Raw genomic sequence first — 17,115 nt, 5'->3', positions numbered from 1 at the left:
GCCGTTGTGCTCCATTCTGCGGAGTTTCAGTAAATGAAGATCCGTTCGAGAAGGGGTGAGGGTCTTGTCTTGGGATGATATATAGCAGAGTTAGGATTTTACAATGCGCCTAGTCGCAAGTTTCTCAGTTCGGGACGTGGTGGGCATTTTTCGGAATATGCTGCAGGTGGGGCTCCGAAGCTTTGGTTGCTTGATGGCCTATTGTTTTCATCGTTGAGGCAGGATCTTCGTTCAAATTCGAATTCCTTCTGTCCATGTACTGCTGTAGGTGTCTGTTTTCAGTTTACAATTGCTTTCTTAGATATGTAACCCCTGATCCCTAGTCGTCACTCCCTATGAGCACAGTTAGCCCCCGCTTTAATCTATAGCTAGGTATGTTTATCAAACAAAATCTATCTTTCAGATTAACTTGTGCTCATTCCTGTCATTGCTGTCATGTTACACATTGTTATATGTAGATTGCCTAAACTTGTATTTGTTCAAACGCCAGCCAACCGCCCAACATGTCGCATCTAGTACCTAATTTCAACTTCCCTCGAATCCATTAGTTAGTTCTGATACCTTCTTCCGATGAAAAATGGTTTATCATACGGCGTATGGTCGACTAATAGAACATTTCTACTTCGTATCCATGTATTACCACCACATAAGGATAAAGTGTCAGTAAGCTATACAGTGTACATCTGATTTATTTGTCTAATGCTGAACAACTACACATTAGCTTTAGAGTTAGGCTTTGAATTGTGTGGTCTATAATTTTGAGACATAGCATAAATCCATTCCAAGTCAACACTAAAAATCACCAATTTAACATTGCATGCATCGCAGAATCGTACGTTTCAACTATTTGCTGACACCCTGTAAAGATTTTCAAGGACTGTAAACTGCCCCACACCTCAGCTATATAACGTGGACCATTAAATTGGCGATCACAATCCCTCCAACGTAGGGTCGCCGTAACCCTCAAAAAAATCATTGTATTGGCGACAGTGTTACGACGGTCAACGAGAACCAACAAACCAGGCCATGACAATACCTTTTACATATCTTAAGAAGACTGACTGGACCAAATCTAATGACATGCTGCGCTTTTACTACTAAACCATACAAATGCATGAAATCTGGCGAATCAATTCCTTCAACTATTTACGGGATCCTTACAGTACCCTAAAATAGACTTGACAAAAAATAAATTGATTCTGGCTGGAAAATGCATGGCCATGCATGGCCATAAAATAAAATATAAATGCTAAAAAAAAAATACCTTCTTCAATAACATTTACTATGTATTCTATCTCATAGGCTATAGACAATGGGCTTATGAAACCTCCTATAAAGCAGCTACAATACTCCGCTACTTATAAGAAGGTCGTTGCAGATTATTTTCTTCGATATGAAGAACCTTGCCTGTGTTTTGTTTGGAATGCATTTGCATCCCGTACAGTTCCTCTCTCCAGTCGGGTGTTGTTTCGGATAATAAGTCCCCTGCCTCTTTCACAAGCAATAACAAAAAACCGCAAATATACACATCCGGCCGAGTCTCACGAAGTGAGCACAACACGATCTGGGATACAGCCCCAGCTGCCGGAGGGAGCCTGGCACAACCCAGTGGACCCTGCATCTCAGCCCCGAGCAAGAAATCACAGCCGTACATTAATTAAGGGCTAGGGTGTAGCGCGTTGGTGGCGCGTGGTAAATTAGATATTGCACCAAAGGTTCGGACGCGTTCTGATAGATTACACATCTGTTGGAAATTCGCTCGAAACAACAAATCAAAAAAAAAAAAGTTAATACAAGCAAGAAATGACAGAGTTAACGGTCTGTTTTGCCGAGTTTGGGCGCACTAGCAACCCCAGCGAAGTGGTGCCCAAGTTCCCTCAGCTGAAGTTGCAAGTACTAAAAGTCAAACTGATTCAAGGCGCTGAACCAAGCCAAAACAGAATGCGTCTTACAGTCTCAGATGGAGTTCACTATTCACAAGCGATTGTCAACCTAAATGAAGAGAAGGGTGGTGCACAGTCGGATATTTCTGTTGGTAGTGTCATTGAGGTTAAAAGCTACGATTCTCACAGATTGCAAACTGGTAAGATCGTGTTTGTTCTGTATGAGTGGGATGTTGTTGGTGTGGAGAGTCCCATTGGACACCCTACTAGTCTTGAAGCCAATACTGAGGCAAAGGCTAATGATTCCATGTCTCCAGCTCCTGCTCCGGTAGCTCCTGTTGTAGCGCCACCGGCCCCTGCACCAGTTACTAAGCCCAAGGCGAAACCAGCTGCTGCCCCTGGAAATTTCACAGCTATTATTCCTATTGATATTCTTTCACCCTATCATAACAAGTGGACTATTCGTGCTCGAGTTAGTAATAAATCAGATATTCGTACGTTTACCAACGCACGAGGTGAAGGTAAACTATTCAATGTGACATTAGTGGACGAATCAGGTGAGATCCGTGCTACAGGATTCTCTCAACAAGTTGACGCGTTCTACGATCTGCTGCAAGAAGGCAAGGTTTACTATATTTCGAAGTGCCGTGTCCAGGTTGCTAAAAAACAGTTTTCTAATGTTCAAAACGATTTCGAGCTTGTCTTTGATAGAGACTCTCAAATTGAACTGTGTACTGATGAAGTTGATGTTCCTAAGATAAAGTTCGATTTTACCAGTATCAAAGATCTTGGTACTGCTGATATCAATGGTACCGTTGATTTCATCGGTGTGTTGAAATCAATCAATCCTGCCGAGCAAATTACCTCTAAAAACACTGGCAGACCATATGACAAGAGAGACGTGGTTTTGGTTGACGAAGGAGATTATTCCATTCGGGCAACTTTCTGGGGAAAATCTGCCGTCGATTTTTCTACCCCTCTCGAGAGCGTCATTGCAATCAAGGGTGCCAAAATATCCGATTTTAATGGCAGAAATATTTCCATTCTCAACTCGTCAACTGTTTCAGTGGATCCTGATGTGCCTGAAGCGCACGCATTGAAAGGTTGGTATAGCACAAATGGCCGTGACAAGACTTTTGAACAGCTACCCGGTCCGTCAGGAGCCACCTCTACTGGTAACAGCGACGATAAAAATAGAACTACGATTGAGAAAGTAATTTCTGATCAGCTAGGAATGACTGATCAGACCGACTATTTCACCATTAAGGGAACCATATCATACATTCGTAATGAAAATATGTGGTATCCTTCATGTACTAATGCTGACTGTAACAAAAAGGTCATCCAAGACACCACCGACGAATGGAGATGTGAAAAATGCAACATAACTATTGCCGAACCCAACTACCGCTACATCATTAGTATGATTGTTAGTGACAGTACTGGCCAAATTTGGGTATCAAGTTTTGACGATATTGGTAACATCGTCATAGGAATGTCAGCAAAGGAGCTCTATCAACTTCAAGAACAAGATCTCAATGGTTTCACTGAAGTAATTACAAAAGCTCTCTATAAAGAATACGTGCTACGCTGCCGCGCCCGCAAAGATAATTATAATGACCAGGTCTCGGTCAGATACTCTGCTGTCCGTTGTACCCCTGTTGATTACGCTCATGAAACTCAGCTTCTCCTTCAACAGCTTGGTATTTAGGCCTGTGAAGTTTATTCATCAATCTTTAATATTATATTTTTTAATCTATTTCGTTTTTTGTTTATTTTCTATGAGCTTCTCTCCGTCGTTGGGCCTTCGCCCGTTTCCCTTCTTTTTGTTGTACTTGGGTTGATCAGCTAGACTTCAATATGATATACTGGTCTATTAACTATAAGATTTAATTACGGGTATTCAAAATTGATGTTATAGAAGAGAGATAAACGCTAACGGTGCCACATTGATTCGCTAAATTATAATTCGAGTTCTGAACCAAGATGCAATTTCATGATTAAAACACTACCTCTGAAAACAGATTTTCCGTCTTCTCTTTGAAAGCGTTGAAGCACCTGTCTGATTCATCCTTATTTTGTTCTGGAGCAACATGAGAGAACTTGAAGTGAAGCTTGTTTCTGCAAAAGTGTTAGTATTACTCAGTTTATGGTTAGTTAATTTGTCTACGTACTTCCTAGCACCGACATCAATGGTATAGCCAAATAAATCGTTCTTATTCAAGAACTTAAGATCGTTAAGCAATGCTTTCCTTGTAGTAGTAGCAATTCTGTCGCTGGCATAAACGGATCGCGACTTGCCCATTATATCGTTACTGGGAACCCCTAACTTAAAAACACTATGAAACTCGCTGGTATCCAGACTCTCAAGACAAAAGTAATTGCTACCGACTCTGTACAACGCTACAACCACCGGGAGGAATGTTCTGTTTTTGTGCTTATTGAGATAGCGACTGAAATTTCTAAGAACTTTGTTTATGAGACATGCCTCTTGATCTGTAATTTTGTGAAGTGCAAACTTGCCGTCAGAAGAATAGATGGTGTGGGTCTTATCCTCAACCTGAAAATCACACCACTCTGGAAGTTTGATATTGAGCTTCCTTCTCATAGCTGAAAACTGCTTTTGGCTAAAAGATTCAAACGAGGTACCGCATACATTCTCCGCTGCTAATGCTTGGAACTGTTCGATGTCAAAAATGGGCTTCGCCTTTCTCGAAACCTTTCTTGAAAAGGATAATCTAAGCTTGGAGTTGTGGGATCTGACTCCGGAGGATATTTTTCCAAGAACTTCTCTCCAAAATGCTGATTGAAATTGTTCTCCTTCATGTTGAGGCCCAGCTTCATTAGCAAGGCCTCCAATATTTGAAGGATCTGCATCATTTCTAGATTCTAGATCATCTAATAGCTCGGCATCATTCATACGTTCTGAACTTTCTAGATTTTTATCATCATTCTCTGGCTGCTTGGTGGGTGCTTCATTTTTCAGTGAATTGAAAACTGCATCCGGGGATAGATCTAAAGGTGGATTCGCATGTGGTTCCGAAAATTTTCTTGAGAAAAATTTCCTAGCCTTGTACTTGATGATAGATATACCCTTGATTGACGAAGCTTTGGATTTCATGGAAACAACGGTACTTCCAGTGGAGGGTACGGATGATGACTTAGCCACCGGGATAGTTTCAGGCATATCCGAAACAGGTTCAGAGGTTTCATTTCCTTGTACTGTTACAGTGGTTTCCGAAGCAGTGTTATCAATAATGAGAGGCATGTTTAGTGGCCCAGATGGAGCGGTGGGGTGTTCATCAGATTGATAAGTTTCAGATCTGAATGATGAACAGGTAATTTCAGTATTATCGGCATCGACAAGTTCGGAGGTCTTAGGTCTAGAAAATGTGTTTCCGGTGGGTTCGATTTCAGTAGTCTCAGATGGCATATCCCTCGACACCTTTGTTTCTTCACGTATTGTGGGCATACCAAGAGTCTGGCCTGCACCTTCAATCTCAGTCTCTGGTAACGTGGAGACATTCACCTCAGATAGGGAAGCAAATTCCTTATTGGACTGGAGGGTAGTGAATGCATGACCATCGACTCCCTCGGGAATACTTGAGCACAAGTTGGTGGCTAGTTCAATAGCATTCGCTTCAATTGCAATATTATCTATGGTAGGGGAAGTTGGGATGGGCAAATTGGACATGCCGATAAATCTTTGTCTGAGCGTATTCTTCGACGACGTGCGACAACCGTGCCAAACTTTTAGTTTGGAAAATAGGACTTCTCGAAATCCTGGTTTTGATGTTACAGGAGAGAGTGGGTGATTAGAAACATCAGGCACAATTGGGAGAAGAGTCAGAGGGACAATTGGCCCTGCCATGCGTGCAGAAGTGATGGTGTGCATAGCAGAAGAAAACTTCCAAGATAAAGAGACAAATCTAATCGTGATCGACAATGGGTAATAATTGGGAACCAAACTCGATGTAATACAAGCGGGCTGTTGTTCCTTGATGGAAAAGAATAACCAAGACGATGGATAAAGCCCGTTATTTATAATAACTGAGAAGGAAGTTATGCTTTCTAGAACTGAATCATAACTTCCATCATGAAGAAAATCCATAAAATCCAATTGATACGGTCATGTCATTCTTGTTGTCCGTTTTGCGCCAATTAAGCTTGATATTGACGCATAACTCGTATCATTCAACTCAATCTTATTGTGGCTTAGCTTCTCAGGAGTATGAGTTGTACATTTATCTTATGCTGCAAAATTCAATCGGAGCACAGTGTTAAAACCAGCAATACATCTGTAATTATAAACTTATGCCAAAAACTAATCTATGCGATATCTTATTTACGAAGCTGTAGGGTGGCGATTAGTGGGTGATCTGGCTCTCCTAACCAAGCTTCGTAACAACAACATTAGCATCAAAGTTATGCCCTTGCTGGCACATAACTAATTGTATGCTGGTGCTACCCTTTCTGTTATGCTTCATTTGTCTGCATGGGAACTTGGAAATGGAGGTCAAAAAAATGTCATTAATATTATCTTGATTCTAAGAATGTATAGAAATTATACTAACTACCTAACAACTTCCTCCACCCCCTCCACAACCTCCACCACCTCCTCCTCCACATCCTCCTCCTCCTCCTCCTCCTCCACCGCAACCTCCTAATCCACCTCCACAGGCTCCTCCTACTCCTCCCCCTCCAGCACATGCACCAACTGTCCCACCGGCACAGGCTCCGGTCATACCAGCACATCCTCCTTGAGCAACATTGCCTCCGCATGTACCATTACAGCAGTTACCAACAGCCCCAGGATCAGCAGACATACAAGCAGGATTTGAAGGATAAAGATATTCGCCACCAAGTGGGTAGCCGAAAAATGGTGCATATCCTAGAGGGAAGATTATGGGATACCCCCAGCCCCAATAAGATGAATAATAAGGGTCGTAGTTTCTATCTGGAAGGTTACGTCCCTTCTTCTTGGCTCGTTTTTGTGCCAGCATATAAGCTTTTTCTAGTTGCTTCATCTTCTGCTCTTTGCGCCGTAAATGAGCTCTCTTTACTGTGTCGACAACCATGGTCTGGACAGCGTTATGCGCGGATATGTGAGGGTTCTTATTCGGATCAGCAGATATATCGCTGTGGTTGAAAAGCTTTTCATCAACCTTTGCATCAGACCGCGAGTGTAAGATGGATCGGTTAGTCTCTCGAATCGCTTCACAATACCAGCACATGCAGCTTGAGTATGGCTCCTTATACAATCTCTGATATGTCTTACACGTCCACTCATAAGCATCTGACAGCTTAGACTCTTCTATCTTATCATCGTGATCAATGAATTTGTGCGTTGTTTTATCTGAATAATGATAGTAGTCGGAAGGCGACAGTTGGTGGGTATGCCATGCAAGATCCACATCTAATGTTGGTACTGCTACACGTGAGGGATTGGTGGCAATGATATCCATGAACCTACTATACTTTATTAGTGCATATTTCATTGTCGATGAGACTGTTGGTGAATGTAGCCAGTCTATATTATGCATTTTCTCTATAAACGTTCCCTGGCGGGTCATCGCGCCGACTAGATCAATGGAAAATGGTGAGCTATTTTCCCAGTAACAGGCCATCATCCGTCGAACTGCGATCTTCCCATTAATAAGACCTTTTTGTGTGTTAACTACCCCGCTGTTAACTTTCCTAACTATATCTCTTCTCACCAGACACATTTCCAGCAACTTTCGTACAGAACTCATTTCAAATTGAAGGTCGCCTTGTCTCTGCTCTTTTAACGTAATAGCAGGGTCACATATTTGATCAAATGAATTCATCTGGAACATGAGTAGGCGGTTGATAAAGAAATAGCTTTGATGCGACTCGCTTGGAGGCCGGCTAGAGACGGGATATCCATCTCTTGTGAGCAATGTCCCAGGCATTGGCACATCCTTCGTAGCCAACAATAGGAAGTCAGTTCGAAACTTCTGTAGTCTTAGAAATGGGTGATTGATATATAACGAGCAGGAATAGCATTGAACGGCAAAATTTTTGTCTCCATAGCCTCTAGAGTTTTCGAAAGGTTTAGATAAATCATCACCCAAGCTACCTGACGTCCATGGAACTTGTATATCAACCTTGCAGTTAGGGCACTGGAGTGTTTTCACAGGTGGGTCATCGAGATTATCCCATTCGCATCCAGTGAGATTTTTAAAGTTGTTCTTAGCCCCGTCACTGGACTTATAGACCGAATCACCTGATATGCAACTGTATAGCGCTTTCCAAGGCATACCAGTCCTCCAAACATCTCTCATTCCCTGGCGAATGCAATCTTGCAAGTAATTGCGTGGATTCAACATATACGAATGCCAAACCATTAAAACGTCTGCTGGAGGCAGATTATCCCTTGTGAATGGAATCTTGGTCCCCGTTATCGGTATATATGAGAACACCGTTGGGTTAGCTATTATTTCTGATTGGGTAGGCATAGGGCTTTCTCTTGGAAGGGTGGCCCACCATTTACTGAACCGCTCTTCAGCACGAACCAAATAAGTAGCCCATCTCTTCTCGCAAAGGCTAGCCATTGCTCGTGTCTTCTCATCACCCGTGAACTTCTCCGCCATAGAATTGGATATTCCAAACAAACCATCCCGATTGGCAATATCAAAACGAAGCATGTAAAACGCTTCTAATAGAGCCAAATGGGCAATACATTGATCGGGTGTAGGGAGGCCGCCACTGGTATTTTCTGTAAGATTCAATGATACAGGTTTATCCTCAGTAACACCACCATCAACAGCATTTGTACTAGCTGGTACATTGTCATTATTGGTAGACCAAGCTTGTCTCTCGTCCACCACCTGGTAGGGAGGCAATCCTTCGTCAGTACTCATGTTCGAATTTGTTTTTATGTCAATACAACTTTGCAACGAAATGATGTGTCAACTAAGTTCTAGTGCCGGCAGGTGCTTGTCTCTAATATTTATACTATTGTGAACCGATTAGACTCTCCCCTCAAAGCTGCAGCACTGTTGACACTTGCATCACCGGATCTTGCCAATTTGTTAAAATGTGCTAAGCCACATGTTTCATGCCCCATGAGGAACTGGGGTGCAGCCTTATCTGAGTGTAGCGATATGATATGCATCTCGTATTTTCAACACTGGCGCGATCGCCGGACTCCGCATGAGTCTTAAATAATAACCACTCACAAAACCAACTACGCTCAGTTTTCAAATTGGTCAGGGTCATAGTAGGCCGCTGGGAGAGTGCTTGCCTCTGGAATGCTGGTGACGCCGGTCTGAGCGTGGTCACCGCTCAGCCTCATGGTTTGTCATTCGCGTAACTAACTCATTTTCCTCTCGGCTTTGGCACGTGACACATGCAATCTAACATGCAATCTAATCTTATCAGGAATATTTGAGGCTTTATATTCCATAAGTATAGATCTATTATATAAGAGCCGAACACTATATATTAACTTAAAAGTCATCATCGTGAAAAGTGACACCCTTGGCCCAAGTAGGAACTACGATACGATGAGGATGGGTTTTAGAAAGATTAGTAATCTTAGTGATGTCCTCAGGAGAGAGCTCGACGGTCTGAATATTGGACTCTATTCTTGAAGGAGTAGAGCTTTTGGTCAATACTACGTATCCGCGAGAAATACCCCAGGACAACGCAATTTGAGCGGGAGTGGCTTCATACTTTTCAGCCAATTCTTTGAGAAGAGGATTTTCTAGTAACTTAGCTCCTGAACCCAATGGGCAATAGGCTTCAAGAACAATTTTCTTTTTTTGGCAATAGTCGCGAAGTTTATCTTGCGGAAGATAAGGATGTAATTCAACCTGGTTAACTGAGGGAAGAACCTTGGTGCTGGGAGCGTTGAGTAGCTCTTCAAGAAGTACAGTGTCATAGTTAGAAACACCAATTGATCTCACCTTTTCCCGAGGGAGTTCTTGTAACAATTGCCAAGTTTTAACGTGACTCCATTCTTTGTCTACAACAGTCTCACCACCTTCTGCCTTTTGAGGAACAGGCCAGTGGATCAATAGCAAGTCAACATAGTCCAGTTCCATTAATCTAAGACTTCTCTCAAGGGCATGAGCGGGGTCCTGGTGGTCATTGTTCCAAATCTTGGTAACAATAAAGATTTCATCTCTAGGAATTCCACTGTCTTTGACAGCCTTTCCAACGACTTCTTCGTTGTTGTAAATAAAGGCCGTGTCAATGTGTCTGTATCCTTTCTTCAAGGCCTCCAACAAAGCATCGTAACCATTGGTCTCGTCAGTGACAGCATAGGTGCCATAGCCGACAACTGGAAGCTTACTTCCATCGTTTAGAGTAACTGTTTGCTTGTTGAGAGTAGGAGCCATTGTTTAGTTGTATCTCCAGTGTACTATAGTAGTTGAGTCTAGAATCTGCGTACGATTACACACCTTTACATATAGCTCGGGTATATTGAAGAGCAATGCTGCAGATAGCTGGAATATGCACCATCTATGGGGTAATTAGCCGGTTCTGTTAAAAGGCTAAGAATCACGTGAGTCTCATATTCTCTAACTATCATCCCCACGATATTTACTTCGACTTATCGATTGAAAGATAATGACAATATTCGCTGGAATGTCTTGAAATAGGCCTTTGATTTTAAGATTGGGAGTATGGTGTCATTAAATCTGACACCATATTAATATAATTTGTGTATGTGCGGTTGGTGCTCCACTAAATATTAGCTCTAATTTCTCAGCCTATCTAGCTCTTTCTAAGGCAAAATCGATATCATGTTCGCATGTAGACACTGTATATTTTATCGTATTTTATTTTGATATGTTTGAATCCTAGATCAAGGCATATTCATCACCTATTCAACTACAAGGCTACATCTATATAGATGCTATAATCATAGCAGCCTGTTCACAGGTTCGGGCTATTCTTCTCGCCCCTCCTCCCCAAGTGAAATTATGACCAGGAGTTGGTGGAGTTATAGCTCCGGTGGAACTTGCAGTAGATGACCCTACAGACTCTTGATATGTTGGGATGGAGTAACTGAAGTAGGATGATGCATCTGACCGTAGTGGGGATATATCTTCAACGCTGTATACAGAAGCCACCGAGGATTCTCGAGACTTGTAATTTGTCACTAGAACTGGTATCGTAATACTGTGGCTACCTATGGATGATCCGAAGTTCACCGTCACAGTTAGTTCATATTGTCTGGAGGTGAGGCACGAAAAATATGTGCTGACAACCTTCTTATTGGTCACTGGGAATGAGAATGGAAGTTTTAGAGTGGTAACATAGCTATTCCCTTTCGTTTTACTATCGTTATTCTCGTTCAATCTCCATAGTGGTTTGCATATCGTTAGGTTTTGGCGTAATATATTGTCCTTAGACATATAAACAGGCGACTTTTTATTGCTCATGACAGACTGTCGAGATGGTATTTCAGCCATAGCCTCGATAGAGGCAAATGTTAATGCATTTACTTTGTACGAAACATGATGAATTTCCAGAGGTGATGTCGATTTTTGATCACTTGGCGGTGTATAGATGACATCTAGAGACACTAGCTTTGTTGATGGGTTGTTCAAATAAATATTAAGCGGTTCCGATGTTTTCAGCTCTACCGTTCCTATTGCCACTTTTCTTATCAAACCATGGCTGAGCTGTTTACTTGTACTATAAACTGGAAGTCGTAAGATGTTACCGTTACTATCTTTTAATTCTTCAAGAACAAGCGGTGGATATAGCGATGAACGGATGGAAACAGTTTTGTGACCTTGAGCCCAAATTTTAAGAGTTTCTTCACGTGAATTGCGGAGATTTTTGTACAGTCGGGCACGCACCCTATACAAAACTCGTGCACACTCTTCGTTTTCTTCATGGTTTCGGGGAGTATAGTTTTCCAATGGCAATCCATATGATGGTGGTAACTGCGAATGGATAGGATTACCAGTACCACAAGGACAGAACTCACGAGGCAACCTCTCAGGAACTACCAATGAGTATGTGAACGTATAGACAAACCCTTCTTCCAATGGTCCTGAAATGTGCTGGTGAGGTATTTCATATCTAGCCACTGTGAAAACCCGCTTATGGTGTGATTCTGAATAACCTCTATCACGTAATGAAATCTCCTCTCCTACTAAATCAACTAACAGAATCGAAAAATCCATGCTTTTACGAGGTGTAATGACAACTTTTCCTGTAATCACATCACCTAGATCCAACGACAATGGGTCCCGTCTGGTTGGACTTGGATCGATTCCCACTCCCACAACTGGCTCATATATACTTGTAGTATTACAAGGAGCTATCTCGCAAGTTGTTCCACTTATATATCGCGGCAAATCCGTGGTCGCAGAAGATATAGGGTCATCTTGATCTGTGATTTCTAGTAATGGCTGGGTTGGTTCAATATACGAAGGGGGGTCTTCAGTCAATTGGTCTAGAGGTCGTATAGTCATTTCAACAATAATAAAAAATAGTAAATAGGTAAAATAGAAGGATGTCAATCGTAAAAAAATTGATATCAGCAACGGATAGGAGGGGCATCCGGATCTATATATACTAGGTCAAGTTTATTACGACCATCATCAGTCTGGTATAGCCGAATACACCTTGTCGACTTGAGATATGTCGAAAAAGGTTAAATGTCGATTGCAGGTGTTCAGCTTTGGAAAAAGAAATGAACGTGATTCGAAGTGCGTCAGAAAAAGTAACCACAGACAAAAATTCTGAGTAGTTCAAGACAATCTGAATCACGTAGTTTAAGAGATGCAAGGATACTGTGAATTACACCTATTAAGACCTCGTAATGGGAGACGCCACGACAATACAAAGGTTCTCATCAACATCAATAAGGGCCATGGTAGTTGTCTGTTTTGTTATGAATCTACGCTATATTGCTTGACTTGTTCGGCAAAAAAATTATGATTTGCAGCCAAGAACAGCCATCTGACTCGGGTCCGTTCAAGCTGTTTCCAGTCCTGCGAGGTTTATTTCATAGCTATCTAGTGGTAAATACACACACTTGCTCCACCATTTCTTATTGTGACTGGTATGGTAGAGGGAGCTTCTGCCAAAGTTCCTATCCCTTCTATCAGTATCCTAGCGAAGATCGTTTACATTTACCTAAAGCTCATGTTTCAGTTCACTGTGAGGAGCGTGACTCAGACTCTATACTCAGAGGTAGTTAGTGTCGTCAAACGCATATGCTAACGCAAAATCGGCTATGACTAAGAAGTACGATAGATTTTTTGCGGGGTCTAGCATATCAGGTTACGTAACTAATACCTGATCTGCTGCATGCCCATACTTCATCTGCCACCTGTGTTAAATGGGCAACTCATCATAGGTACATCATTCATTACTAGCGTTATTTTATTAACCGGTTCGGGCTTGCCCACCCGTCACAGCATATTGTCCTACAAAGGACCCCGATAACTAAATATATAGCAAAAGCGATCAATTTTTAGCTGATGTACCTTGTGCCTGTTTGACTGTGGCGAATAGTGGCGGTAGCGTTGCCATGGTGAGAGACATTTCCAGCTCATTGAAACCACGATAAACCCTGGTGCAATTAACATATCCTAACAATTGACAACTATCTTATGGCCATTGTTTTTCGCTTCTGTCCCCCAGTAAAAGGGTCGTTTGTTTAGTAATACTTCTGGAAATAAGTTTTTATTTAGTGAAAATAAAGTTATCTTTCCATTAGCGATCATACAGCAAATGTTAAGAGCAGGCGAGTTAAAACAACTGATCTTCGTTATCACTGATGATCTTCACCGTTTAAAAGCATGAATTGATCTAGCTGCGATCTCGGAATTATAGATTTGTAATCTAGTGTGAGTCTTCTAACTCGTGATGCATAGTAACAAATATTTGGTTTTATAGCAGCTTACTGCCATGATATTATTATTTGGACTATTGAAGATTAATTCACACGGGTATAACATTCTTCGTAAGCAATATATGCCAAGGTTTGATGCAATTGTGCAATATGCAAGCCTGACAAGGAGTAGTGAGTCAGTTTTTCAAGTATGGACTGTACGGTCAGCGAAGTGGTAGTTAACGGTCTTGACGGGTATAAACCAAGTTTCAATATAAAAATAATATAGACTTAACATTGTGTTCTAATAGTAGCAGCGGAGTTCCACTAGTCCATTGCTGCCATTGTACTCCGCAATCTGCAACTGTTCGGGGTCCGCCATGGTCACCGGTTTCCGCTGATAGAGATCAGTAGATGCAACTAATACTAAAGTTGTCGGTTATCGAAGGAACAATGGTTAATAGCCGAGGCTATGTTGACTAGCAAGCAGGCTCCATTTCAATTATGCTCTGTTAATATGTAGCGACCGCTCATACTCAACGGAGTCCATTAACTGTAACATACTATTTATTTCCCCCTATAATCCTGCTAGTTTTAATTAAATTGAATTGAGCTGTTGAATCTGATGCTTCTACTTTCTTTGCAAATCTTAGGGGAGGTTTGAAGATAGCGGAGGTTGAAACCCGAATCTCAGTTACATGCTCCGTGAAGAGTCATACTGCCATTCACGTATGCAGACCCATCGTTCACTTAGATCAGAATCAAACAAACAGATCAACTGCCAGTGAGGGTATTATTCAGGTTAACTTTTGGATTATATACTCCGATATTGGAAACGTTGCAGGAAAATAGGCGTGTTCAGGATGTTAAAAAGCTTGTTTCTGGTTCTACTTATTAATTTTCTTACATCTACTTCACCCGAAGGCACACTAGTTATTTGAAAATCTCCAATGCAGTACCCATAATAGTAGACTGGTAGTAAGGCTCGGCTTAGAAAACCGCCGAGGGATGGGAGGTTTGAACCTTCCAGCGATATGCCTTAATTAAAATGTGAGTCACTTGTTATTTTTCTGAACTATGGCGAGATATTCCGAGAAAAGAATATAAAATCTATGGGTAGTTTAGATATATTTATGAGATTGAAATATTGTTGTTGGAGTGTGTTGGCTAACTGAGTAAGATAAAAAATAAGACAGCACCTGTCTAAGCTGAAGAGTATATCAAAGAGATGCTGAGTCATCCGAACATCATCATCAAAATTCAGCCATATGACAGTAAGTGCTCTTTTTTTGACTACCACAGCTATTTATCATCACTGAATCGCATCTGTTCGTAGAATCATCGCTGGCTATGCTTGATTGATCCAGTTCAGGTGGAAGAGAATCGACACGTTCCATAGCTCTATGCTGGGACATCTTCTGTTATTATTTATTCCCCGACAGTCCTAGCTTATGTAGGAAGGAAAAACTGGCAATTTTTCTTTTTTAATAAATGATTAAGATGGCTGACCAGGTTATATTTTAAGTATTATTAAAGAATTAGACAAAGTCCATTATCATAGGAGGGCTCTGTAATAATTGAACTAAATACAAATCTTTTCAAGAGCTGTCTACCGTGTCGAAAGTTTCCTGGTAAGACGGAATTGAAAGATCGGTGTATGTAGATAAATTAGACGTGGTGTCGATGCTGCTGAAAGAAGGAGCAACAGAAAGAGTCACATCCTTGGCACTGGAAACCAGTACAGGAACAGTAAGACGATGACTACCTATTGAGTGACCAAAGCCAACGGAAACTATTAACTCGTATTGGCGTGAGGTCAAGCAAGAAAAATATGTGTCAACCACCCTGCTGTGGTAAACAGGAAACGTAAACGGCAACGTTAGTTTTGTCAAGTAACTCCTTGGTTCAGAGGGGTCTTTTGGGGTACTGACAGTCCAAGCTGGCTTGGAAATTGTAAGCTTCTGACGAAGGAGAGTATGTTTCGACAGAATTGTGCACGGGTCGGTCTTCATTATTACACTTTCATGGGACGGGTACGTGACCATAGACTGAGTAGAAGAGAATGCCAGAGAATCCACTTGATATGAGACATTCTCAATCTCAACAGGCGGCGGAAAAACCCCTGAAAGATTTGGCGAAGGTGTGTATAACACCTCCAGATTCAGGACGTTTGTATGGGGGACGCCTAGATATACGTCGAGAGCTTCTGATGTTCGGAGTTCAATCTTACCGATATCTGTTTTTCGAACGAGACCTTTCTTTAAAGACTTGGAGGACATATATACAGGCAGGCGCAGCGGTTTACCATTAACGTCGCATAATTGCTCAAGCATGGGAGGTGGGTAGCTGGGTCTGATCACAAGATACTTACGGCCTTCAGACCAAAATTCTGGAGCGGAGCTTTTCCAGAGGGTTTCAGGCTTGACTAATTTAGCACGTACTTGGTATAAGATTCTGCCGAATTGCTCAGAGACAAGATGCTCGCCACCACATGGTGTGGTAAGCTCGAAAGGACGACCAATTGAAGGGGGTACTTGGCTATGTTGGTTATTACCACAGACACAACGCTCGTGAGGTATTTTGTCAGGAATAATCATAGAATATGTGAATTTGTATTTTGACCCCTGTTCCATGACTCCAGAGAATGTCCGCTGAGACAAAGTATATCGGGCTAAAGAAAAAACACGGGTATACCGAGTTTCTGCATATCCTTTACCACGGATTGACATTTCTGTACCTACCAAGTCCACCAAAAGAAGATAGAACTCCATGTTTTTGATAGGGGCAACAGTAACTGACCCAGTCAACACGTCGCCAACATCGAAAATGTTTCGCCTCGATGCTACGACTTCGGTGTCAATTGAAACACGTAACACCTCATCGTAAATGGATCTTTGAGGATTGGTTGTAATCTCACATGTGGTCGTAGATGTATATTCAGGAAGGTTATGAGAGGCGTCGAAGCTATTGTCATCATCTGCTAGGACCGTTTGGTCTGTTTCTATGTAAGGGGGGGCTTGTGGTCGATGTAGATACGTCATTCTCGACACAAGATTTATTTACTTATAACTGCGTTTGACGCCATTCACCAGCTATATATAGTCTACTTTATAATTGAGAAAACGGCATGATGGTCCAGTATATATACGAAGTGTCCGGTCCGATATTTCATGTGAATCGAATTTGTTGTAGTTAAGCTCGATGTGCAGGCAGATAAGAATATATGCAATGCATTAAATATTCCGGAGATCTATTACCGCCGACTGCCGCTCTCCCACAGCTGTAGAGTCATCAGACATTAAATTTTAGCCTGAAATGCGCGTTTCCGTCACTCCAGATCACTAGGTCACCAGTGCCAATTAAATTAGCCATTAAGCTAATAAGTGGGACTAACGGGATTCTCAG

The 17,115-nt window shown here is 41.8% G+C and overlaps 5 protein-coding genes across 5 annotated transcripts; 1 reads left to right on the top strand and 4 right to left on the bottom strand.

Moving 5' to 3' along the window:
- Window positions 1–1,803: 1,803 nt before the first annotated feature.
- Window positions 1,804–3,594, top strand: RFA1 (replication factor A subunit protein RFA1; the record flags this gene model as incomplete). The annotated part of the gene is made up of 1 exon (XM_018881059.1): window positions 1,804–3,594. One exon carries the CDS (start codon window positions 1,804–1,806, stop codon window positions 3,592–3,594), a length of 1,791 nt encoding a protein of 596 aa, XP_018733686.1.
- Window positions 3,595–6,460: 2,866 nt separating this feature from the next.
- On the bottom strand, window positions 6,461–8,767 carry AWJ20_4010 (uncharacterized protein; the record flags this gene model as incomplete). The annotated part of the gene is made up of 1 exon (XM_018881058.1): window positions 6,461–8,767. One exon carries the CDS (start codon window positions 8,765–8,767, stop codon window positions 6,461–6,463), a length of 2,307 nt encoding a protein of 768 aa, XP_018733685.1.
- Window positions 8,768–9,355: 588 nt separating this feature from the next.
- On the bottom strand, window positions 9,356–10,249 carry YPR1 (trifunctional aldehyde reductase/carbonyl reductase (NADPH)/glucose 1-dehydrogenase (NADP(+)) YPR1; the record flags this gene model as incomplete). The annotated part of the gene is made up of 1 exon (XM_018881056.1): window positions 9,356–10,249. One exon carries the CDS (start codon window positions 10,247–10,249, stop codon window positions 9,356–9,358), a length of 894 nt encoding a protein of 297 aa, XP_018733684.1.
- Window positions 10,250–10,759: 510 nt separating this feature from the next.
- Window positions 10,760–12,343, bottom strand: AWJ20_4008 (uncharacterized protein; the record flags this gene model as incomplete). Its single annotated transcript, XM_018881055.1, has 1 exon — window positions 10,760–12,343. The coding sequence occupies one exon, from the start codon at window positions 12,341–12,343 to the stop codon at window positions 10,760–10,762; it is 1,584 nt and encodes a 527-aa protein (XP_018733683.1).
- Window positions 12,344–15,308: 2,965 nt separating this feature from the next.
- Window positions 15,309–16,751, bottom strand: AWJ20_4007 (arrestin (or S-antigen), N-terminal domain protein; the record flags this gene model as incomplete). The annotated part of the gene is made up of 1 exon (XM_018881054.1): window positions 15,309–16,751. One exon carries the CDS (start codon window positions 16,749–16,751, stop codon window positions 15,309–15,311), a length of 1,443 nt encoding a protein of 480 aa, XP_018733682.1.
- Between the last annotated feature and the right edge of the window lie 364 nt (window positions 16,752–17,115).

Source organism: Sugiyamaella lignohabitans, chromosome C (genome assembly GCF_001640025.1).
Source record: "Sugiyamaella lignohabitans strain CBS 10342 chromosome C, complete sequence".
Taxonomy (NCBI): domain Eukaryota; kingdom Fungi; phylum Ascomycota; class Dipodascomycetes; order Dipodascales; family Trichomonascaceae; genus Sugiyamaella; species Sugiyamaella lignohabitans.
Note: the sequence above shows the minus strand (reverse complement) of the source record. Positions and strands in the feature narration are given on the sequence as shown.